The 22,204-nt window shown below is 49.1% G+C and overlaps 9 protein-coding genes across 9 annotated transcripts; 5 read left to right on the top strand and 4 right to left on the bottom strand.

Annotated features, from left to right (window-relative positions):
• Positions 1 to 313: 313 nt before the first annotated feature.
• EV420DRAFT_1558030 (Cleavage/polyadenylation specificity factor subunit 5) lies at positions 314 to 1,359 on the top strand. The gene is made up of 5 exons (XM_060473719.1): positions 314 to 603; positions 651 to 831; positions 880 to 955; positions 1,010 to 1,082; positions 1,131 to 1,359. Exons 1-5 carry the CDS (start codon positions 383 to 385, stop codon positions 1,192 to 1,194), a joined length of 615 nt encoding a protein of 204 aa, XP_060328345.1. The 5' UTR covers positions 314 to 382; the 3' UTR covers positions 1,195 to 1,359.
• A 1,471-nt stretch (positions 1,360 to 2,830) lies between these two features.
• On the top strand, positions 2,831 to 4,039 carry EV420DRAFT_1558032 (uncharacterized protein). Its single transcript, XM_060473720.1, has one exon. The coding sequence runs from the start codon at positions 3,083 to 3,085 to the stop codon at positions 3,839 to 3,841; it is 759 nt and encodes a 252-aa protein (XP_060328346.1). The 5' UTR covers positions 2,831 to 3,082; the 3' UTR covers positions 3,842 to 4,039.
• Positions 4,040 to 4,123: 84 nt separating this feature from the next.
• EV420DRAFT_1558033 (uncharacterized protein) lies at positions 4,124 to 5,736 on the top strand. The gene is made up of 4 exons (XM_060473721.1): positions 4,124 to 4,254; positions 4,315 to 4,859; positions 4,912 to 5,383; positions 5,443 to 5,736. Exons 1-4 carry the CDS (start codon positions 4,244 to 4,246, stop codon positions 5,567 to 5,569), a joined length of 1,155 nt encoding a protein of 384 aa, XP_060328347.1. The 5' UTR covers positions 4,124 to 4,243; the 3' UTR covers positions 5,570 to 5,736.
• A 429-nt stretch (positions 5,737 to 6,165) lies between these two features.
• EV420DRAFT_635958 (uncharacterized protein) lies at positions 6,166 to 7,563 on the bottom strand. The gene is made up of 6 exons (XM_060482886.1): positions 7,518 to 7,563; positions 7,268 to 7,472; positions 7,031 to 7,214; positions 6,797 to 6,978; positions 6,530 to 6,735; positions 6,166 to 6,473 (listed from the first exon to the last, which is right to left on the bottom strand). The coding sequence occupies exons 2-6, from the start codon at positions 7,415 to 7,417 to the stop codon at positions 6,419 to 6,421; spliced, it is 777 nt and encodes a 258-aa protein (XP_060328348.1). The 5' UTR covers positions 7,418 to 7,472; positions 7,518 to 7,563; the 3' UTR covers positions 6,166 to 6,418.
• Positions 7,564 to 11,635: 4,072 nt separating this feature from the next.
• On the bottom strand, positions 11,636 to 12,411 carry EV420DRAFT_1558050 (uncharacterized protein). The gene is made up of 2 exons (XM_060473722.1): positions 11,752 to 12,411; positions 11,636 to 11,692 (listed from the first exon to the last, which is right to left on the bottom strand). The coding sequence occupies exon 1, from the start codon at positions 12,405 to 12,407 to the stop codon at positions 11,904 to 11,906; it is 504 nt and encodes a 167-aa protein (XP_060328349.1). The 5' UTR covers positions 12,408 to 12,411; the 3' UTR covers positions 11,636 to 11,692; positions 11,752 to 11,903.
• Positions 12,412 to 12,926: 515 nt separating this feature from the next.
• EV420DRAFT_1482004 (Alpha/Beta hydrolase protein) lies at positions 12,927 to 13,993 on the bottom strand (the record flags this gene model as incomplete). Its single annotated transcript, XM_060469832.1, has 3 exons — positions 12,927 to 13,712; positions 13,786 to 13,883; positions 13,939 to 13,993. The coding sequence occupies 3 exons, from the start codon at positions 13,991 to 13,993 to the stop codon at positions 12,927 to 12,929; spliced, it is 939 nt and encodes a 312-aa protein (XP_060328350.1).
• An 805-nt stretch (positions 13,994 to 14,798) lies between these two features.
• On the top strand, positions 14,799 to 15,819 carry EV420DRAFT_1482005 (uncharacterized protein; the record flags this gene model as incomplete). The annotated part of the gene is made up of 2 exons (XM_060469833.1): positions 14,799 to 14,965; positions 15,024 to 15,819. The coding sequence occupies 2 exons, from the start codon at positions 14,799 to 14,801 to the stop codon at positions 15,817 to 15,819; spliced, it is 963 nt and encodes a 320-aa protein (XP_060328351.1).
• A 1,144-nt stretch (positions 15,820 to 16,963) lies between these two features.
• On the bottom strand, positions 16,964 to 17,793 carry EV420DRAFT_1766083 (uncharacterized protein; the record flags this gene model as incomplete). The annotated part of the gene is made up of 3 exons (XM_060480864.1): positions 17,369 to 17,793; positions 17,086 to 17,336; positions 16,964 to 17,038 (listed from the first exon to the last, which is right to left on the bottom strand). Exons 1-3 carry the CDS (start codon positions 17,415 to 17,417, stop codon positions 16,964 to 16,966), a joined length of 375 nt encoding a protein of 124 aa, XP_060328352.1. The 5' UTR covers positions 17,418 to 17,793.
• A 232-nt stretch (positions 17,794 to 18,025) lies between these two features.
• On the top strand, positions 18,026 to 19,401 carry EV420DRAFT_1558065 (uncharacterized protein). The gene is given in 6 exon segments (XM_060473723.1): positions 18,026 to 18,103; positions 18,155 to 18,207; positions 18,227 to 18,296; positions 18,310 to 18,314; positions 18,359 to 19,049; positions 19,102 to 19,401. The coding sequence occupies 1 exon segment, from the start codon at positions 18,513 to 18,515 to the stop codon at positions 19,011 to 19,013; it is 501 nt and encodes a 166-aa protein (XP_060328353.1). The 5' UTR covers positions 18,026 to 18,103; positions 18,155 to 18,207; positions 18,227 to 18,296; positions 18,310 to 18,314; positions 18,359 to 18,512; the 3' UTR covers positions 19,014 to 19,049; positions 19,102 to 19,401.
• Positions 19,402 to 22,204: the final 2,803 nt, after the last annotated feature.

Consider the following 22,204-nt stretch of genomic DNA (forward strand, 5'->3'; position numbering starts at 1 on the left):
GAAAATCAACGAGCTTTGGGAGAGAAGCACAATTTTTATCCTCCGAATACAGTCAGTGCGATGTAGCTACCGTCCATCATTGGACGAGCGCGTTCTCGTCTATTCGAGGTCCGTTTGATATATGACAAGACTGGTAATGGCGCTTTGCGTGGCATCCTTCAGCTGCTCTTTCATTTTCAACTTTCGTCAGAGATTTGGTGACCAGAAAAAATGAGGGAACGGCCTCAAGAATTGTACAGTCAAAGAAAATATGATGGAGCCTAAAAACCCAGAGGGCCTGCCCGCGGAAACAGCCGAAATGCCTAAGCAATGTCACATTGTCACGTCTCTATTTGGTTGGCCAATCACTTTCCACTTTCTATTCCTAGGCTTGCCCTTGACGATGTCGACGACTATCAACCTCTATCCGCTGTCCAACTTTACTTTCAGCACAAAGGAGGCCCAACCAGAAGAGGACCCGTCGGTCTCTGCACGTCTGCAACGATTACAGAACAACTATGAGGATTTTGGTATGCGCAGGACCGTCGAAGGCATCCTCGTCGTCCACGACCACGGCCACCCGCATATACTCATGCTGCAGATCGCAAATGCATTCTTTAAACTGTAGGCGACTCTTCTTGTTTATTTGGCGTATCTTGACGCGCCACCAGACCAGGAGACTACCTCAAACCCGGCGAAGATGAAATCGACGGACTAAAGAGGCGCCTGGACGACCGCCTCGCGCCACCGACTGATTCTCTGCAGTTCAACGCGTCCCATGGAATTGACAATGAATGGGAGATAGGAGATTGTCTCGCGCAGTGGTGGAGACCCAATTTCGAAACATTCATGGTGTGTCTACTCAAACCTTCCTCCCAAGTCTTGCTCATTTTGTGTCAGTATCCTTTTATTCCGGCGCATATAACGAAGCCAAAGGAGTGCAAAAAACTATTTCTTGTTCAGATGCCTGAGCGCAGTACGTTTGATCCTCCAAAGCCGACATTTCTGTACTGAAAAATTCCCATTACAGAGGTGCTTGCTGTTCCAAAGAACATGAAACTCCTCGCTATTCCACTCTTTGAACTGTATGATAATGCTGCGAGGTCGGTGTTCTATTGGAATGCATACAGCGAGTCTCACTTTTTGGACAGGTATGGTCCCCAGCTTAGCGCCATCCCACATCTGCTATCACGCTACAATTTCATCTATCAATGAGCATCGGCGCTTCGTTTGTCGTTCCTTCCTTCGTTGCTTTGCCGCCGTAGCCCTCTCTGTAAAAGTACCTCTCGTGTTGCTCTTCTGGTCTGTAGAATTTTTTGTAATTTGGAAATTATCAGAAGCCGTGTTGCACTAATGACACTATACTTAGCCCGCGCGTGAATTTTAAGTGCCCGGCTTCTGAGGGAAGAGTACTTGTGCAGCGCCACAGATGATCGCGGATACAATTCTGTCTGCCGAACTCATCGCTATCCTTTCAGGATGCTATAAGTCCTAGGCACTGAATTTTTCTAGTATTGTCTCCATTACTTATCTTCGTATCTGATCTTGCTAAGGGCCAAATCTCCCACAGAATTTCCCAGCCTAGGCAGGAATGGTTTTCTCGCACGCCGTACGTTATTTTTTTCCGACCACGAATGGTCTTTTGCTGACCGCAGTGGCGAATGATAGCTTTCTTTCGATATGGGTCGCGTGTCAAGATCGAATGATGGTTGAGCCACTGCCGAAGAGTTCAGAACGGGTTGTCTTTGGCCATGCTCAAACTTGGTTCCGGTCTTTGTCTTACGACATCTTGGATACAGACATGGTTACACAGGTCACGTCAGTCGGTAATTCACGTAAAACATATTCTTGGGCTTTTGACTTCCTTTTTTTGACCAGTGGGTCCGAATCGGGTGGCTGGTCTAAGCACGATCCCGAAGCATTGCTCGCGTACCATGACCAAAAAACGCTACTGCCACCCAAACATTGTTATTTGCCACGTGAGACAGGACTATGGGCCATATAAAAGATGCGCCCTCCCGTCTCTATTATCTTTCACCCCCCCTCAGCCTGTGTTGAACGCAGACTTCTCTATACCCTCCCTTACTGACATGGATTCTTCAAGTCTCTCCCTCTTCCCCAGGGTCTGGAACATGTCCATTCCCCACAGCTCTGCCCGGCCCGTTGCAACTACCCGCCGGCGAAGCAATGCCATCGAGACGACGTTCCAATTCGACTCTACCAGCTCGGCAAGTAGTTCGCTCAAGTTTGACAGTCCAATCGCTGTGAGAGTGGCGGTCACCGCGTGAGTTTCCACCTTGCCTTGATTCTCATGAAGCTCACGGACTTCGTCAGTCCTCTCAGCAAACCCGTACCTGACGGACCGAACGACGCGCCAGTTCTGCCCAACAGCAGGGTTCAGCGACCTGTGGAGACGCCTCACACTTACTCGGATCTCGATAGCAAGCAATTGGATGATACTGACTTCTGGAGCCCTCCTGATGCTACGACGACTATCACCATCATTGAGCACGGTTCGACGGATGAGGAACACTCTCCACCCTCACGGTTACTCTCTGTGTCACCCATTCCCGAGGGCGAAGTGCCATCGTCTCCAGAACGCGTCTTCAACTCCGCCGACGCGCGCGCGCTCGTGTCGAGCTTCAACCGCCACTCGCAAACGTTCGGATCCCGAGTGTTCTACCCCATCGACCCAGCCCATCAGATGGCGGCTCTTCTGAACCCGGTAGAACTCATCGAGCGCCCCTCGACGCCTGTTCCCTTGGATGAGGATTGCGACGACGAAGGCGATGCTCCTTCGTACCTTCCATCTTTGCTGCCGCCTCGTCCCACGAACCCTACGGCTCATGACGAGTTCAACGATGATGAGTCTGATGATGACTACTTGGATGATTTCGCCAGTCCTTGTTCTCCTTCCGTGGCTGCTCCATCCTACGCGTATGTCGACAGTCCGGTATCCGACAACGGTGATGGCTCAAAGGAAGAAGGCTGGGACGCTGATGACGAAGACGACGAAAGTTCGGCAGGGGATCGTGATCTTGTTGTTGCTCGAGCCCTCAACTTCGACGCTCGCCCCGAATCTCCGTTGAAGTCGTTCTTGGATATGTCAGCTGAGGATTCGGACGAGGAAGACGAGGATGAATATCTCTTGTCTAACCGCAAAGCTCTCGTTTTCGATGATGAGTTTACGGGTGACCAGGTCTATCGGAATCGGGGTGCTCCAGACCTCATGGAGTCCGTGCTCGACAAGGCTGACAGGGTATCGCGCTCCGCATCAATCAGCGGGCACTCATCGGATTCGGAAATCATCTCCCGCACAGATGAGCTGTTCGCCGTAATGCGGTTCCAGCAACAGCACCCTCGAGAATCCAGCCAACTTCTGCTCGACGACGTCTTCAACCCCGACGTCCGAGTGGATCTGTTCACTCACCCTGAGCCGGAAGAGCATCCGTACACCGCCCAGGACTCGTATATTCTCCCAACGAACTCGGCTACGCAGCAGTTCTACGCGTGTGAGAACCCGGATCACTTCCCCCACCTCCAGTACGAACACTGCTGCACGAAGTCTGTTCACCCGTACCAAAACCACTCGTTCGCGCCGTTGCCACCGAAGAGCCAGCCCCAGGAATCAACTTCCTCGCTGCCCTCGTCGAGGAGGAGCACTCGGAGCACAGCAGGTCGCATTGTTCGTGGTCTCACGAAGAGCCTGCGCGGCGCTTTGGCGAAGGGTCCCAGCAACACCGGGAGCGGGGACGGCAAAGGGAAGAAGAGGATGAGGTCGCCTGATTTCGAAACCCCCACTGACTCCTCATCCACTTCTCTCCTCCCGCCTTTCCGTCTCAAGAGATCGAAGAAGTTCTGAAATGTCATCATGTTCTTTATGCCCTCTGTACGTCGATAATGCTGGCTCTGGTAAGTATGTAAATAAGTCTGGTACCTATTTTCCCTAGTTTCTGAGCCCTTTCCTGTCTTTTATGTAACATTCCCTTTACATCACTCATTCAACCATTAATGCATCGGTTCTTAATGTATATATTACTATGTGGCATGAAAATATGACTTCTTTATCGCTAATTATTTGATCGCGATTCACGCGCGCGGCAACGCCACAGACGCGTCACGGTATCACGTGGCCACGAGCGCTGTTGGCTTTCGTTTTCATTCAAGTTTACGTTGCGAAGCCGTTCTGGAAGATTCCTGAGAGCAACCGAACGGACACCCCAGTTACTGAGATTTTTCATCGTCTTCTCCAGGTTCAACGAAGATGCCTCTTCTGTGCGTTTTTTTCCCCCTTGCGATTCTATCAGTCGCTCATTTTTTTTATCTGCATAACAGCCCAGGTACGGCGCACGACTTGCTGTTCCGCGACCTCGCACCTCTCGATTTGTACAACTACTCCAAAGCCAACAGAGAAGCCCACCAATCCATCGCCTCCTTCCGTAAAAGAGCCTACACCCTCAACAAATACCTCCTCCCCTATTTCACCGAAGACCAAATCACCTCCTTCCGAGCCCTGCAAAAAGAGCTCGGGATCTTGATATCGGGATCAACTGCGATTCAGTTCTTTGAGCGCGATGCTGTGGAGTACGAAGACTCGGATTTGGATTTGTACGTCAACCACAGTCGGTGCTACGAGGTCGAGGCGTTCCTGCGCAAGGCTGGGTACCGCTTTCGGCCACGGAGGTCCCAGCAGGAGACTTTTGAGGCTAATGCTGGTCTCGTTGATTGGCTGATGAACTTCATTCTCTTCGAGCCCACTTCGTCGTACGCGAACCCTGCTATTGCTGGTGTATTCGATTTCTACAACGCTGCGGATAAGAAGGTCCAGTTGATCACCGCCAAGTACGCACCAGTTGACGTGATCCTTCACTTTCATTCTAGTAAGTTCAAATGTCGGATTCTCCTCAGAACGTCCTTAACGGAACTTCGTAGCTTGTGTGATGAATTTCATCACTCACTCCCATGCCTACTCGCTCTACGCTAGGGCTACATTCGGTGAACGATGCTCTGTTCCAAGCCGGGCAAACAAGGCCCGCGACGTCGAGGCCCGAAAGAAATACCACGACCGGGGTTGGAAAACAGTTGGGGTGGCTCCGGATGATCCCGCCGTCGAGTTCCACGACATCTTAAGACGAGCCGGGGATAAGCATTGCTGGGTCATCCCCTTGGACCATAACAACGAGCCAAGCGAAGAGGAGGACCTCGTGGGGATTCATACTTGGAAAATGGACTTTTTCAAGAAGAAAGGCCCTCTGATGAGTTATCACATTTTCCGCTCTCCGCGTCTGGCCAGCAAGTATTGCGTCACGGAAGAGGTGGCTGGCATGATAGCTTACACACCGCTGGGGTATGGGAATGATGAAGAAGATCAACCACACGATATCTCGTCCGGCGCTCCTAGTTGGTTGGTCATCGATTATTTTGGTTCGCTACATACACATCTTTCTGACGATTATCCGATAGGGATTATGACCTTCTGCAGCTAGTAAAGAACCTGCTTGATGAGGATGTCGTTCTTCACAGGCACACTGGGGAATCTGAAGATGTCCAACCTGAGCTGGGGCTACGGATGCGAGACGTCTTCATCTAGAGAAATCTGCTTCACTGGAAAGTAAGACAGCAGATGCAGTCAGTTGACTTATCTATTTACTATCTACGATTAATAAAGAGCGGATCATGCTTCGGTATGTTTTCCATTCGCTAGGCGAGCACCGTTTCTTGTTAGCGACTTTTCGTTTTTTTTGGTCCGAAAACGACTGTCAGACGCCAGATCAGTCATCTCACGCTTCAGACATGAAAGTTGCTACACCACTGTCGGTGACGAATGCGCTGGTGTTCTTGATGTTTCTATTGCGCCCTTCGTAGGGGATGGTGCCGTCATTCCATCCTCTCCTTTCCTTGGGCCACCATTTCGTCACGTTAAGCAACACAACGAACTGTCTCTCATAGACTTTTGTTTGGTGAATCATTGATGTCTCTTCCTTCTATGGTTATTGGATCACTCTTCCGCACCCTCACCGCAAGATTTGACAAATTTTATATGTAAGCTAAATACTTTTTCAAGCGCGCGAGATAAAGTCGTCAGTCGTAGACAGACGCTACATACACACTACATACACGACTACATAGTCGTGTGTGTACGGGCCATCTGCCTCGCAACCCGGTTATTACAAATCTGATGGAATTCCAGCGTTGAATAAATGTTGTATTACAGGGTCTGGGGATGCGTATGAAGCATAGAAGTATTATACCTAAAAAATAAAGTGTATCTTTACATGAAATAAAATATTGGTAAGGAAAAGCGGAGCAAGCAACATTTCCTGTCCAGACGCGTCGCACGGCTCGAAATCGGCACGCCAAACTTGCCGCCGGTAAACCCCAAAATAACTCGGTTAATACTACGGAAGAGATCATACGCGACCAGTGGAATTCAGCCCTGCTAGTCAATCAAACAACTCGATGGTCCAGCAGCCGAGTCAGTGTTTCGACTCCTACTAGAAGGGACATGTAAGAACCCGAAGGGAGCTTATAGAATTCAAATATGACATACCGAGCAGTGTGAGTACCTGGCATGCTATCCTGGTGACCTACGTTATTGGACGAGGAGTGGACTGGGTCTGCCGCACTAACTCTGTCCACTATAAGGACACCTGACTCCAATGGCTCGTCTTCGGCAGCTTTGAGACCCCATCGTGGGCGAGCAGCCAAGTTGCGTTCCTTCATAATAAGATTACCGACAGAATTGGGAGGTATGACCTTATTAGTTGATCAGTAAGCACAGAGTACCGCCAAGAGTCGTGAAACATATGTAACTGACAGCGCGCTGGAACGACCGGAGAAAATAATGTTTCTCCGCAGCGTCCAAAGTGTGGTTTTTGTTAGCCGGACAATCCCTGATGATGACTCTCCGAAGCTCCAGCCATAGCCCGATGTGCGTGATAACTTCTTGGTAAAGTGAGTTTCGAACAGGGATAACTTTGTTCAATAACAAAGCAGCATCTGAGATGAGGTCATCAAACATGCAAAGACGGACGAAACAATGAATTCTCACTGCCAAGATACGATAGGGCAGAAGTAACCGTAGCACTAACGACTGCTACCTTGAAAAGGTCGGAGAGTTCGGGTATTATCGCACTCATAAGGGAAATGGCGATTGTTCCGACCGCCACCATACTGGCCACGATTCCACAGAACGGTTTTCCAAGCCGGGCAAAAAGATTAGATACTCCACAGGGCTAACAACTTGTGCATTAAAACGCATTCCATATGAATCAGTAAAGTCACGTACCGAGTTTTGAAGCTGGACTGAAATGGCTTTAGTGTGATGATAAATCATACGGCCAAACGATATGTGCTTCTGGTGTAGGGCAAGAAGATCATCTTTATCATAATCCAAGACCTCTTGACAAACCGGTCTTAGCTCTCTGACAGCGGTCATAATAGGCTCGACAAGGTGGAGTATCTGTTCGAGATCCTTTTGAACACCAATAAATCTGCACGTATATCAGAAGTGGATATACTAAACGACTCGATGATACACACAAATAGTTGTCCGCGGTTTTGTTTAGATATACTTCTATTGCTTCTATTTTTTGGATGAGGGCGATACTTGGAACATAATCCAGGGGTATATCTGTGTGCAGAAGGGTGTGCACAAACTTCTCGTCCAACGCTGAGAGTCGGGGGGTGATGCCGTCAGCGGAACTGGGATACTGACCGTAATCATACTTCGTTTGCTCCTGGGATGGTCGTTGGCCTCTCTCTGCTTGGTTTTGAGCGTCTGCTGGCCTCTGTGTGTGTTGCATTTGAGCGTAGAAGATGGGCACTAGCAAGCCTGATTTGCACTGAAAAATCGTACGCAAATAGGGCCAAAGTATACCGGGCTTCTTCCTTGACTTCGAAGATACTGGAAGATCGGGGAAGCCTAATAGGACAAGATAATCGCAAAATCTGTCAATTCCTCTTTATCTCGTGAAATGATAAATAATAGTTGATACTGGTACACCTGTGTGTTTATGCATTTCATTGTTCGCCACTATCTCACTAGCAACGCCTGCGGAGAAATGAACACTCAGAAACCGGCCAGATTAAACGGGACTAGGTTTACGTACCCAGATAGGTACACCTCCAGATCGGGATGGCAGCGCAGACCAGACAGCGAATCCGTCACAGAAGACAAAGTGGCTGACAAGCACCAAATCAAGTCTGGGCGACCTTGATGCTGAGAAACCCATTCCTTGTCTTGGAAGCGCATTTGAACGAGGCGCGAATACTGCTCGACACAATCGAGGCAGGTCATCATTGCCCTACATGAATTATAGAGCGAGGAAATGATATCTGGAATGTCATCGACAAGGTCGATCCGCACGGACCAAAACCCCGGGATATGCTTGATGAAGCGAAGGAAGGTCTCCAATCCGCATGGTCCACGGAGTGTGGACACGAGGGGCAGTTCGATCCTATCCAAGTTTCCTTTGATCGCAGGGACGAGCTCTTCCCTCGCTTGCCTGCAGGTATTCTCAATTTGCAGGAGGTCGTCTTCGAACATTTTATATTCGCGCGCGCCCATTCCATACCGTATAATCCAGTCTGCATAGAACAGCACGAAATCGAACTTGTCTATGATGAGATACGCAGTATTGTCAAACTTGGCAGCGAGGAGGCATATAGGGGTGATTATAGAGAGGGCTGTCGATGAACCGGCGTCATCAAGATGCTTGACAAGGTACTTTAGAGTCTCAGAAAATGTCCTTCCAGAATTTAAGAGGACTGAGATTACAAGGGGGATAGAGGGTAACTTGTTAGATCCTGACATATGCGCCGAAAGAGGTGGTTGCTTGAACTTGATTACGAATTAAACCGGAACCATGTCCGGTTTTTGCCGATTCCGGAAACAAACTATTGTTGGTCCGTTTATCACATTTATTCGTTTACAGTCGCCTCTGAATAACCCATACTTGTATTAACCCACTCTGTTATAACCCATAGGTTTTTTTGTTAATTGAACCTTGTTCACAGGAGATTTTAAGTTCACATAAAAGTAATGTTTTATCACCGACTTGTTAGCATGGCTTAGCAGTAGGAAAATCGGAAAATTGGGAAATTAAGATCTTTTATAATTTTATTGTGCTTTGCACGTTCGACCCCTTATGCAAACATCTTTTTGGCAGGAATGGCAGTGCAGTCAGACAGGCAACTGGGGACTCTGCCACGGGTAGCCCGCAAGCACCAGCTCGACTTGTCTAGACGGTCTCGACACAGAACAACCCATTTCTTGGCTTGGATGAGGCGCGAATAATTCTCGACACAATATTGAATCTATCATTGCACCTCATGAAGTATAAGCGTAGAGATAATATCTAGAATTTCGTCGAGAAGGTCGATCCGCATGGACCAAAAACCGGCAATTTGCTTTATTGCTGTTTGCAGAATAGTTGGCGTAGCTGCCTTTTTGGGCCTGGTTGCTTTTTTTTGGCGCGAAAGACTTTTCAGCTGTAGCTCGGTCAGTACATTAGATATTTGCTTGAAATAAGATATGTTTCGACATTTCCTGAAGCCCTTGAGGTGCCGGTGCAGTCAGAATTTTAATTTAGTCAATTCGAAAATTCTAGCCTGCTGTGAGGGCTCAGATCAACTTTTCAGCTGTATCTTGCCAACAACGGATGCTACGAAGATGCTCCAAGGGAGAAAGTCAATGTATTCATACAAGGCGAGATGCACAACAGCATTTTTGGTGCCAGAAAAATCATCGCGGTGTTAAATCAAGAGTTGCATGTTTTGACCCGGACCCTGACATCCTAAAGGAACAATAGGATGCCACCACAACTCCAATTCCATTGCATGCACCTCAGAAATGATACTCAAAAATTATCTCAGCTTACCATATGCTTACATCTGGTTACCTTCTCTCGCAGTGATGAAAATGTCAGTTATGCATGCCGAAATTTGAGGAACTCAAAACTTGCTCGCGAAACTTCAGAATTGGGGCTCGCATCTCGGAAATAGTGAGGGAATCACACACATACAAAATTCCATGTAATTTGATGGGGAAACGGAGAAGATATAACTGAAAAGTGATATTGCGACTCAACGGACAAAAAAAGCAATCGAGCCCAAAAAGGCAGCTGCGCCAACTATTCTGCAAACAGCAATAATACACGGCGAAGGGTCACGAGGGACATTTCAATTCTATTCACTGTCAGGTACTATTTCTCGATGGCAGGGATGATCTCTTTTCTTGCGATCGCAGTTTGGAGAAAAGCATCATTAAGAAGGCCGGTGTCATTCTGTCACTACGGTGTGTACAGAGCGCATGATTGAACTAGCAAGTAGCACTTTGCGGCGAGGCAGGGCGTCATCAAGATGTTTGAAGAGGTATTTCAGAATCTCAGAGAATAATTTGCTGGATTCTAAGACGACCCACTGACGCTGATTATAGCCTGGCGAGTTCAGCTTGATTGTATGATCGCGGGACTCGCCCACTGACAAGCAGCAAACATGATGTGTTGGAGCTCGCAAATCGTCCTCCGGGTATTTGAAAGTCGAAACCAGATGCGGGATTGGATGGTAAGCTGGTCGAATGATTTAATACACGTTTTCTCAGGCTTCGGAACTCTGGAAAACCTAGTTCTTGGAGAACAAAGGCATGACTCGGTAGGAATCCTAGCTGACGAAAGGCAGCAGAAAGTTAATTCGTATCACATACATTACACTCGAGCCTGACATCTTTCTCAACATACTCATATACAAAAACAAAGCAAGGGTTTCATATTCTATATCAGTGCTTGCCTCAGTGGCTGCCTGCAATAGGCCCAGTGGTAGCTTCTCCCTCTGATGCTTTCCCTTGTGCTCGAGCCCGGAATCACCGAGTCGGGGATAAGCATTGCTGGATCATCCCCTTGGACCATAACAACGAGCGAAACGAAGAGGATGACCTCGTGGGGATTCATACTTGGAAAATGGACTTTTTCAAGAAGAAAGGCCCTCTGATGAATTATCACATTTTCCGCTCGCCGCATTTGGCCAGCAAGTATTGCGTCACGGAGGAGGTGGCTGGTATGATTGCCAAAACGCCGCTGGGATATGGGAACGATGAGGAAGATCAGCCGCATGATATCTCGTCCGGGGCTCCTAGTTGGTTGGTCATCGATTATTTTGGTTCGCTATATCCACATCTTTCTGACGATTCTCCAACAGGGATTATGACCTTCTGCAGCTAGTAAAGAACCTGTTTGATGATAGTTTCGTGCCTCCCAAGAACGCCGGGGAATCCGAAGATGACCAAACTGAGGAAGTTGAAGTGCGGATGCAGGACCTCTTCACTTAGACAAGTACACTTGCCGACAGGAGTCAGTTGATTTATCTACCATCTATTGTAATGATCAGATCTTGCCAGTGCTTCCGTATGTGTTGCGAGGAGCCTCTTTTAGCTTATCAAGGATCGAACAAGGTTAAACCCGTCGCGCTTGCAGTATAAAGTTACTGGCACGGTGAGCTCGGAAATCTCATACATCTCACGTTTCCCTATTCTCAGTCTTTCACGTTTCCTAATAGAAGTACATAAAATACAGCATGCACTATAAATGCACCCGCTGATATGATGACGGGACCAGACGATCAGAAAATCTGCCAATTCACTGGATCAGGGCTAATAATACACTGTTATCTATCAGAGGGACTATACTCGTATCAGTAATAGTAGGAGTAACGCGGCCTGCAAAAAATATAACACTCGGAAAACAGCCGTGCTTAAGCGGGACTAGGTTTACGTACCTGGGTAGGTATGCCTCCAGATCGATATGGCAGCGCAGACCAGATCGCGAATCCGTCACACGGCTGACAAGCACCAAACCAAGTCCGAGCGACCTTGATGCTGAGAAACTCATTCCTTGTCTTGGAAGAGGCGCGAATACAATCGAGGCAGGTCACCATTGCCCTACAGGAAGTATAGAGCGAGGACATAATATCTGGAGAAGGTCGATCCGCACGGACCAAAACCCCGGGATATGCTTGACGAAGCGAAGGAAGGTCTCCAATCCGCACGGCCCACGGAGTATGGATATGAGGGGAAGTTCGATCCTGTCCAAGTTGGCGGGGACGAGCTCTTCCCTCACGAGCCTGCAGGTATTCCCAATTTGTAGGAGGTCGTCTTCGAACATTTTATATTCGCGCGCGCCCGTTCCATACCGTATAGTCCAGCTTGCGTAGAACAGCACAGAATCGAACTTTTCGATGATTGACGACACAGTATTGTCAAACTTGGCAGCGAGGAGGCATATAGGGGTGATTATGGAGAAGGCTGTTGGTGCCAGACCGGCGGAGTCAAGGTGTTTGACGAGGTGCGCTAGTGTCTGGTAGAATGTCCTCCCGGAAGTTAAGAGGACTGAGAGTAAGAGGGGGATGGAAGGTAGCTTGCTGGATCCTGACATGTTTTGAGGTCGCGGAAGGGCTTCCCAAAAGAGCAATGACGAACTAGTTCAACAGCACGGCGGGTGTCAAATCACATTTCTTCCCGGGCCTCCCGCAGTTTGTCCCCGTTGATGAGCCAGAAGAACTTGGAACTCTAATTTATCTACCTTGTCTGTTGTAATAGCCACCGATTCCAAATTTACAACCTTACAGTATAGCACTAAAGGGCTTTCTCCATAGCGGTACCGTGGTCCCTCCACAGAATGTTCCAACGACTGGCTCCTATTATAGCCTGGCAAGTATGGAGAATGGATGGAAAGCTGGTCGAGTAATTAAGGACACGTTTTCTCAGGTTTCGGAATTCTGGAAGGCATGGCTCCGTCGGACTCCTAGCTGATGAAAAGCAAATTCAGATCACATAGGTTACACTCGAATTTGAACAGAAGTATTAAAAAACAAAGCAGAGTTTTCATAGTTCTATATTAGCACTTGTAAGCGCGCACCTAACTACAATAAGTTAACCGACGCACTCACACATATCACACCGATCTAATCCATTTCACGACGTCCTCAGCCCACTCCTCGCCTTGCCCCGTGCCAACCGCGAAATTCACGCTGATGTGATTATGCCCTGCAGCGACGAATTTGTCATATGTCAGACCACGGGCTTCCAAGGCCAACTGGAAATTCTTCGAAGCGTTGATCAGCGAGTCAGGGTCTCGTTCGGCGATGCCTAGCAGTAATTTAGGAAGGGAGGTCATCTTCTCCTCAGTGGCCGCTTGCAACAGGCCCAGTGGTAACTTTTCCCTCTGATGTGTTCCCTTGTGCTCGAGCCCGGAATCACCGTTAGCCTCCACGGAAGCCGGCCCATAGTACTGCTCCACCGCATCGCTCATAAACCCAGGCATCTCCTCAAACGTATACGCCCCAGCGAACAACACCGCGCCCTTAATCCTAGGATGTAAAGTGGCCGAATACAACTCGGGGCTGATAAGAATCGTGAACACGTTCATAGCTCCCGCAGAGTGGCCCATGACAAACAGCGCGTCGAGATCGGGTTCCGTGGCTCCGCCGAAAGCGAGGTTCTCGGGGTTGTCGATGGCCCATTGCATGGCATCGCGGACGTCCTGGGCTGCTCCGGGGTGCTGGACGGCAGGGACGAGGCGGTAGTCCGGGATGATGGTTATGAAGCCTTGGGAGGAGAAGTAGGATCCGAGGTTGGCGTAGACGAGGTCTGCGGGTGGGGGGAGGGCGCGAGCGCCGGTGTCGAAGCCTCCGCCGTAGCTGAAGAATAGAAGGGGGGCTCTTTGATGGTGTAGATGTAGCTGATGGGTAGTAGATATCAAGCTGATCGCAAGCAATGAAAATGGGGAATTCAGTAGGGTTGGAGAGACGTACCTTGTGTCTCTCTGTTGCGCCATACTGGAACGTCCTTTTGCTCGTTTCCTGGATTTTCTCTCTCTTGGCCTCGAGGAGGGGTAAGAAGATGCCCACAGCTGTCAAGATCACTGTGTCAGCCGCAGGAGAAAAGAAGCGGGAATCGAGACGTACTGGGGAACAAGATCTCTGGGACGTCTTTCTGCTGGAGTTCTGCTACCTTGTCCATGGGTGCGATAATCTACCAGGGCACACCCCGGTACATTTATACCATTGCATTACCGGCCCTGATGGGAAAACCCTTCCCATAGGCCCAGGAGTGGTCATATAAGTGTTTGGGGACACGTTGAGCGCTGATACAGCCTCATTATCGTTTATCCAAAGAGCAAATACCGCCTTATACCGTATGAGGCACTGAAAAGTACGGAGTTTTGAGTGGCGCAGATTGCGGCAAGTCCCGAATAGTCCTGTTTTGTCGTCAACTCATTCGAGCACCACGGACCATCGCAGATGTGGATGGATGGAGAGTCCACGTGCGGTCTCAACGCGGGCTTCCTTCCGTTGCCAGTCAGCCATCCTTGCTAAGCGGCCGCTCTGGGTCAACTCCGGGTCACTTAACAGCTGGCTTTCGCCACAGTAAAAAAGGTTCTGCCTTGCAAGTATGTAAAAACCGAAGCGACGACATTAGGGTTACCCGACACTTGATGTTCCTGCAAGAATGCCTTGGAAACAAACTTCGGTCTCCGTGGACACTGCTCTCGCTCTATTTCCCTTTTTGTGTGTCGAGGACGACCCGTGTCTCGTGCGTTCCTGGGAATGTTTGTCTTTCACGAACAATCACAATCACGTACACTCTCAAAGCACCGTGCCCTTGCTTTCGCCGTTTCTAGACCGGCCAAAGCGCTGTCGAAGCTTCATCAATTGCCAAATACGTTGATGACGCGGACACGAACAAACTAAGTTTGTTTACCCGAGGCCGGCAGTTATAAGGTGGCGATGTTTGGGATCCTCGATGTTTTCAGCCCTTGCTCCCCATGGCTGACTCGGACACCATGGAGGTTTTAATCCCTTCTTACCTAACACATTCTCCATCCCATACTCCCGACGTCACTGTCGTTCTCAAGTCTCCCGGTTCTGATCACCAGGTCGTCCTTCCAGGTCTAGCGCCTGATTCTCGTGGTTATGTTCATATACAAGTCGAGTAAGTTAACTAACAAACCCGCTTATATTTTCCTATTTAACATCTATCTACCTCAAAGGTGCTTGTTCAACCTTCCCGGCCCTCCCACCGAGTGTCCAAAACTCGAACCAGCCTCGGAGGGATTCTCCTTTGCAGGGATGTTCTCATGGGCAACCGAAGGGTTGAAAAACAGACTCTTCGTGTTTGGCAACACTAGCCGGTCTCCTGTCCGCAGCCTGAGAAAGCCGTATGAACCATGCACAACAACGCCACAGCCACGATGCCTCGGTCCTCATGGTGGCCCTGTGATTTACGCAAACAATCGTACTGGCTTCTTCTCAGCATCTCCTCCTCCAGTCCAAGACCCGCCACGAACTCAACCATCGATAAAAGATGTGGCGGCACCTACCTCACTCTCCTCCTCGGCCGCCGCCGCCAGCTCGATTCCCTTCATTTATCGTGACGGGAGTGTATTCGTACCACGTCATGATGATCCATCACTGGAAGACCATGAACGCCGCCACGAGCTCGAAAACATACTGCATCCTCTGCTTCCCCCAACCACGCCGGAGAAAGCCACCACCACGCGAGAATCGGCTTGGTTGGAGTCCCGGCATGCGTCGTCGTCGGAACTGAGGGATGATGTCGTAGCAAACGTCGCACCGGGACCAACACAACTACAACCACAACCGGCATTGGCATCAACATCAGCACCTGTAACCCTTCCCCCTGATCCTGCTCCCGCTCCTGTCCAGGCTCCAGTTGTCGCGGGCCCATCGCCACCTCTGACGCGGAAGAGGGGAGATGAGTCGGATGCAAAGGAGGAGGAAGAGGGGGACGAGGAAAGACCGAGGACGAGGAGGCGAACTCAGTAGAGCTGCTCCTCCGGTGTTTGGTTTGCTGCAGTCTGGTTCATCTTCATTTTTCCATCATATTATCGGCATTGGCATCATCATCATCATCAGCATTTCACGACACAACCACAACCACAACCATCATCCAAACATTTTCCAAGTCAAGTCAATTGTCTATCCCCATACATAGAAATCAACAAGCAGTTAGCATCGGCGCAGTCACGCTTTTTTTTTGTTTGATCAACAAAAAACGCGTTCGAGTCGCGTGCGCGTCTAGTCGGGTTGATCCGCCTGTCCCGGGTCGGAACCTGTGCTTCAACGGGGTCGGTTTTAAGACGGCATTTCTCAACATCAAGCGCAAGTTTCTGGCATTCTGAAGAATATGTTCCGACAAGAGGTGCGGTGAATGGTAAGAGCCAAATCGAGTCAACGAGAGGCATGTGAAGAACATGATGCTACATGAGCTGAACTTCCGTATCGTATAGCACCCGTCTGAAAAGAAACTTAAGCTCGCAGACCCGTCGACAGGATACCATCAACGTATGTCACCTCCAGGCGTAATAGGAGGCATCACCATACCAAGAAGCAAGTCGACTTTTCATTCGAGCTGGGCTGACGCATCGTGCAACTCACGTTCCGTTTCATCTCCACATCAAAGACGTTCGATAGTAACTAAAGACTATAATTGGCGAGAAACGACCTTTGGATTCTGAGCCGTAAGCGGCATGAATGACGTTCCTTTCGCCTGTGGCTTCAAGAACAGTCTGAACCAAAGCCTATAGCGGCTCTAGTGTCATGAATCTGGGCGCGATAAACTTTGGGTCTACTCGCTCTTGTAGGGACCAACATCCCCCCCCCCCCCCCAGCAACATCATCGAACACACCCATCGCTTCCCTGTGGTCTCTCGCACCGAACCCTCACTGGCTGGGCTGAACTCTTCCTTCGCGTGACCAACACTAGCGTATGTCCGCCGTGGAGCACTCTGGATCACGCAGAGTGAATTTTTTTTCTAATGCCAGGAAGTCTTTCGTTTTACATGGCGATTCTGTAATGACCTTAAACTTGATTGATAATAGTACAAAATTCAAATCACGGATTCAAGGCTCAGGCGTATCCTGCATCACTATCCCCAGGGCGTCCGCTGAGTCCCTTTCTCTAGGGATGTCACTTTGTTCCGCGAGTTGCGACCTCCTCTTTGCTGAGCTTCACCTTGGCCGCTCCGAGGTTCTCTTCCAGATACTAGAACACATGAGTAGAAGGAAATGGAGTATAACCATATAGGTTACCTTGATCTTCTTCGTCCCAGGAATGATAACAAAGTCGTCGCCCTGTGCAAGGATCCACGCGAGGGTAACTCGACCAGGCGTCGCGCTATGTTTTGGCGCGATGACTTTCAAACGATCAACGAGATCAAGAATCTTGGGAAATTTCTCTTTAGAATGAATACCTGCGAACACTTTGTCACTAAAGTGAAGCAGGAAAAACTTCAGCGAGCACTCCTCTTTATTCGTGAAGAGAGAGATGACCTCGTCGGAGTCTACCGAGCCATGAGACCCATGGCCCCCAAACCGATAGGGTTGATCAATGCGTCACCGATTTTCCTGGGAGGTAAAGACATGATGGTGGTTGGGAAGAAGGAGCGAACCCTGCTTCTTGGGTCTCATATATATGATGTTTACCGTTAGCGTTAGCTCCGCAATGTCCAGCGTTCAACTCCGGGATATGATGAGCTTCCTATCGACTCCATGAAGTGAGCCACCAGGAGGATTACGCCATTTTTTGCTACAGGTGGTTACGACACGGTTGACGTACAATAATGTGACGAGATCTCTCAACTGTAAGATTGAAACGAGTTCAGTATGAGCCTCCCGAGGTGCTTGAACTAGTACATGACACGCAGGGAGTGTGCGATGAGGCATTGCAGCATTCGCATATCCAGAGGTTGACGCAACCGGCGAACCGGGACTACACCTACCAGTCAAGCATGAACTTGCTGCTTGACGTTTAAGCAAGAAAACAGATCTTCAAGGGACAAGTCGCGGGTCTGTTCGGTTGATCCGCTAACCCCGGGTCGGAACTAATTGCTCAACGGGGTTCGGTTTTATGTAACACGGGATTTCACTGATGACCATCAAGCTCAAGTCTCTGGCATTCTACAGGTGCGATAGATGGTAAGAGTCAAATCGAATCAATGGGAAGTATATGAGCTGAATTACACGTCGTATAGTACCTGTCTGAAAAGAAAAGCGCTCTCGTACAGACCCATTGGCAGGACACTATCAACGTATGTCACTTTCTCGAGGAGTAAGCGTATCATCATACCAAGAAATCGACTTTTCATTCGAACTTGACCAGCGCATCATACAATTCACTTGAAGAAGGATCGACAGTTCCAGACTATTTGGAGAGTGAAACTAAAACTTCACTGTGAAGACCTTCAGATTTCTGAGACAAATAGCATGGATGATACCTGTCGCACAGAATTCCTTTGACCTGTAGCTTCAAGAACAAGCGTGACAGTTGGAACGAAGGATCTGAAGGGCGGATCCTACTAACCAGGATGTGTGTCTGTGGTGGCCTTAGCGCCGTGAAGAGCGATGAAACCGGCGGCGATAAACTTCGGTTCTCAAACAACGCCGGACCCTGAGCGCTGTATATATTGGCCTTTGCCCCTACAAGAGCAAGCAACTTGTCTATCCCTCTTACCAAGGACATGTCCTCCAACAGTGTCGTAACCAAACTCCCACCAGAAATCATCGAGCAGATTATCTTTTCTCTATGGTCCCTCGACCTCACCACCACTGAACGCGTCCACCTCATTACCTCCTCCGTTCTCGTCAATCACGCATGGGCAGAACTCTTCCTTCGCGTATCCTGGCGCGATGTGTTCATACCTACACTACCCTTCGTCATGCATTTCCGCCGTTTGCTCTGTGGAGAAGCAACTAGTATCATTCGGATTCTCAACTTGGATCCGAGTTTACCGAATGTCCTTTGTCGGAGTATTACATTCGATACGTCGAAACAAGGACTGAAGGATCCGATGGTGGAGGCACGGGGGAACTTGGGCTTGTTCTTCCTTGGGCATCGAGGGATCGTTCCGGATCTGAGGTGGATAACGTACGGGGATGGTACGGACGTGAGGAGGGTAGCCTTTAGATGGGCAGTATCCCCAGACACACGGGGGCAATGCCGTGCAGAGATGGGGAAATGAGCGGTACATTTCTGATGAGTGTCTCCATTTATGCAGCTAGGAAACGTCAGCAGCCTTTTACAACGGAGGAGTTATCAGGTACCACAACCTTAAACCCTTTCACGTTCCAAATACTCTCGATCCGGACTAGAGCATCCACAGCGGTACCTTTCCAAGGGACACACGCGAGTCCGCTTCAAACTCAAAGTGCTCAAACAGTTTTTTTGAAGCATAGAAAGGCCTTTGACGCATTAACAGGATGTCCCTTTTACTTCGGGTGGTCTTGGCAATAACGAGATAATTTCGAAGACGTCTTTGTAAGACGACTGGCGAGGGGAGACCGGAAGGGATCTGTTCCTACCGACCGCCGAAGTAGACGGGGTGGGACAAGCAGCGTCGCAGGGCATCGACAAAGTGAACGTTATCAGGGTGAAGGAGGGCATTGGTAGAGTCCGGTTCTGTATCATGTGTTCAAATTCCGGCCAGAATGCAATGCGGGGTGACCGTAAGGAGCTTGATAACTTGTTGTTGACTCCATAAATCCTCCTTATGACACCTTTAACGCCTGCTTCAGGAGTTTCGCGCTACATCATGCTTAGAGCAATGGCGCAGACCTTTAGGACCTCGCTAAGGTCGGAAAAGAAGTCTAGAATGTCCAAAATTCAAGGCGTTTCGTGGGTTACGCAGAGCGCTTCGTGCAACGATTGATGTTCTCGCCCTAGATTGCAGAACCTTCCCTCGCACAGAGAGTTGATACTATTCCTGTTCCCAGTCAAGGTCTTTCACCCTGTAATTTTGGAACGGCTTGAGACTCGATTTCCATCCAATTGACACATGTAATAATACAAATCACCTTTTCATGCTTCGTCGGCGTAAAGCTATTTGGATAACTCGGGTGTGGCCTGCATCACTGCTGCCATTCCAGTTGCTCCATACCTTGTTCCAGGAATATCGCTTTCCTCCGCGAGTTTACGAATAGCAGCAATCTCCTCTTGGCTGAGCTTAACCTTAGCTGCCCCAAGGTTTTTTTCCAGATACTAGGGCGCGAGTGAGTGTAAGACATTGAAGTACTACTGCACGAATACCTTGATCTTAAGTCCTTTGTACCAGGAATAACGACAAATTCGTCGCCTTGTGAAGGATCCAAGTAAGAATAACCTGACTAGGCGTCGCGCTATGCTTCGAATAAAGTGGCAGCTTAAATTTACCAGGCTAGAAGGACGCGTGTCGGTCCGAAGTCACTATACACGTGATATTCATCTGTAATCAAACTCTTTTCCCTCCAACGTTTACTGAACACTCTCGTTCTTCCCCTTCCACCGCGATCCGTTCTTTGTACCTCGCGTCTTCCTCAGATCAATGATGGGTATCTCCTTCGACCGACCTCAACCTCAAGATATCGTGCCGAATTTGCGCCGAGGCAACGTACTATCGCGTTCTGAGGACAGATACAAGGGTGCTTGGGGACGATAGCGAGTCTGGGAAGTAGAGGACGATTCAAATGATCAAGGCCCGCCTCTACTCCAACGCGTACGAGAGCTTCGCTTCTGGCCTCAAATTTAGGTGAGCTGTCGGTGCTTACTTCACTTCTCTGTAGCTAACACACTTTCACCTAGATCCCTTCTATGGAAGTTTCCTCGTGCTACGTCTTGCGTTCCTTCAATGATGCATGTCTCTCACCACCACCATCAGCCCAATATGTGGGACCAGGACTACGCCAAGATGGCGTATCGCATTCAAGCGAGCGAGACGCGGGAGTACCCAGAGGTACGAGCTGTGGTCGCGTCGAAGGATGGTTCCGTTACATGCAGGAAGGTTCGGTATACATGCTCTCCGATCTTGGGAGTGGGTTTTCGGTAAGTTGTTCAATGTTCAGTCAATCTGAGCGCTAAATACTTTCTCTCCTAGGTCAAATCCTTCCCTCTGGTGACGGTGTCTGCTTCGGGGAGGCAATCCATATGAATCAACATCGAAGGAATGGGGTACAGTGTTACGAGGTATGTTGTTGACTTCCTGCTCACGCATGCATGGCTAACCTTTTCTGCAGCGTATGCCATTCACTCTCAACAGGGCAGGTTGAACTTTGCGCTGACACAGTATATTATGCTCTGGTGACCAAGATGCATGGAACGGCGGAGGATTTTGGAGGCTGGGTTGCCGCGCGATGTGGGGAGGATGATCGCCAACCACGCTTTGAAAAGTGGGAAGGGATCGTAACTGGGAGAAGAGGTGCCTCGATGTTCTATGGTTGGGTGCCTGAGGCGTATTGATTTTGATTGAGTTCGAGGTATGTTGTCAAGTCTGTGCATTGACGTCGTTCGTTGACCTCACTACGTGCAGGATTCGAAAGTATGGATTGAGCTCACCATCCCGAAGGCAAGGTGTATGGTACGCTACCGATATCTTTTTCTGATCTCGTGTACTAAATCTCGATTCTTCAGTTAATGCTGTGTTCTTTTTCAGCTGTTACTTTGTATGGATCCTGAAAATCCCATGGGTAGCACTGCAAAGTATGTCGCTGAGTTGTGTTGACTAGGACGTTTTTGACTAACTGTTCCTTCAGCCTATCATCGTTTGCAGCGTGGACGCTAGCTATGTCTGTGGTATGTTTTTTTTAGTATTCATCTTTTTTTTTCCCACTGAAACTGGTTTAAGATCTATGGCACGATCATCATTCCTTTCGTTGACCTCCAAGAAGCGGAAGGTCTGATTTGATGCCATTCTCCGTCCACTAAATTGACGAATGTTGCGGCTGAGCAAATAACCGCCCTGGATGGGAGGAATTTGAACCAGTTTTGTATATGGTATGTCCTCTTCCTTCCCTGGTTCTTCTCGCGCTGATGTCTTATTAATCCAGCGCGTTGTTGTCTGCTAGAGGCAGAACCTTAGGGTTAGGGTCAGTTCTGGCTGGGGCCTTTTGGGGGGCATGTCGGACCCACAATGGCCAGCCTCGGTTTTCTAGTAGATCGATTTTTAGCACGGCTTGGAAGGAAACTAATCAGTTGGTTTTGACCAGGAGGACTCAAAGTCGATCGGATGAAATGCAATAGTTCGAACATGTCTTCGGAAAATTCATCAAATCCTTCTGCATGTATTGAACAGGCACTATCGCTCCCCATGGTTACAAGCACCTCATTGCGCAATGTTCAGACACGCTTGGAGGCGTGGTACTGAAAACCGATGCCATACCGCCTGCAGTGGATACGCATCTA

This window comes from Desarmillaria tabescens, assembly GCF_030435595.1.
Source record: "Desarmillaria tabescens strain CCBAS 213 chromosome Unknown EV420scaffold_29, whole genome shotgun sequence".
In the NCBI taxonomy this organism is placed as follows: domain Eukaryota; kingdom Fungi; phylum Basidiomycota; class Agaricomycetes; order Agaricales; family Physalacriaceae; genus Desarmillaria; species Desarmillaria tabescens.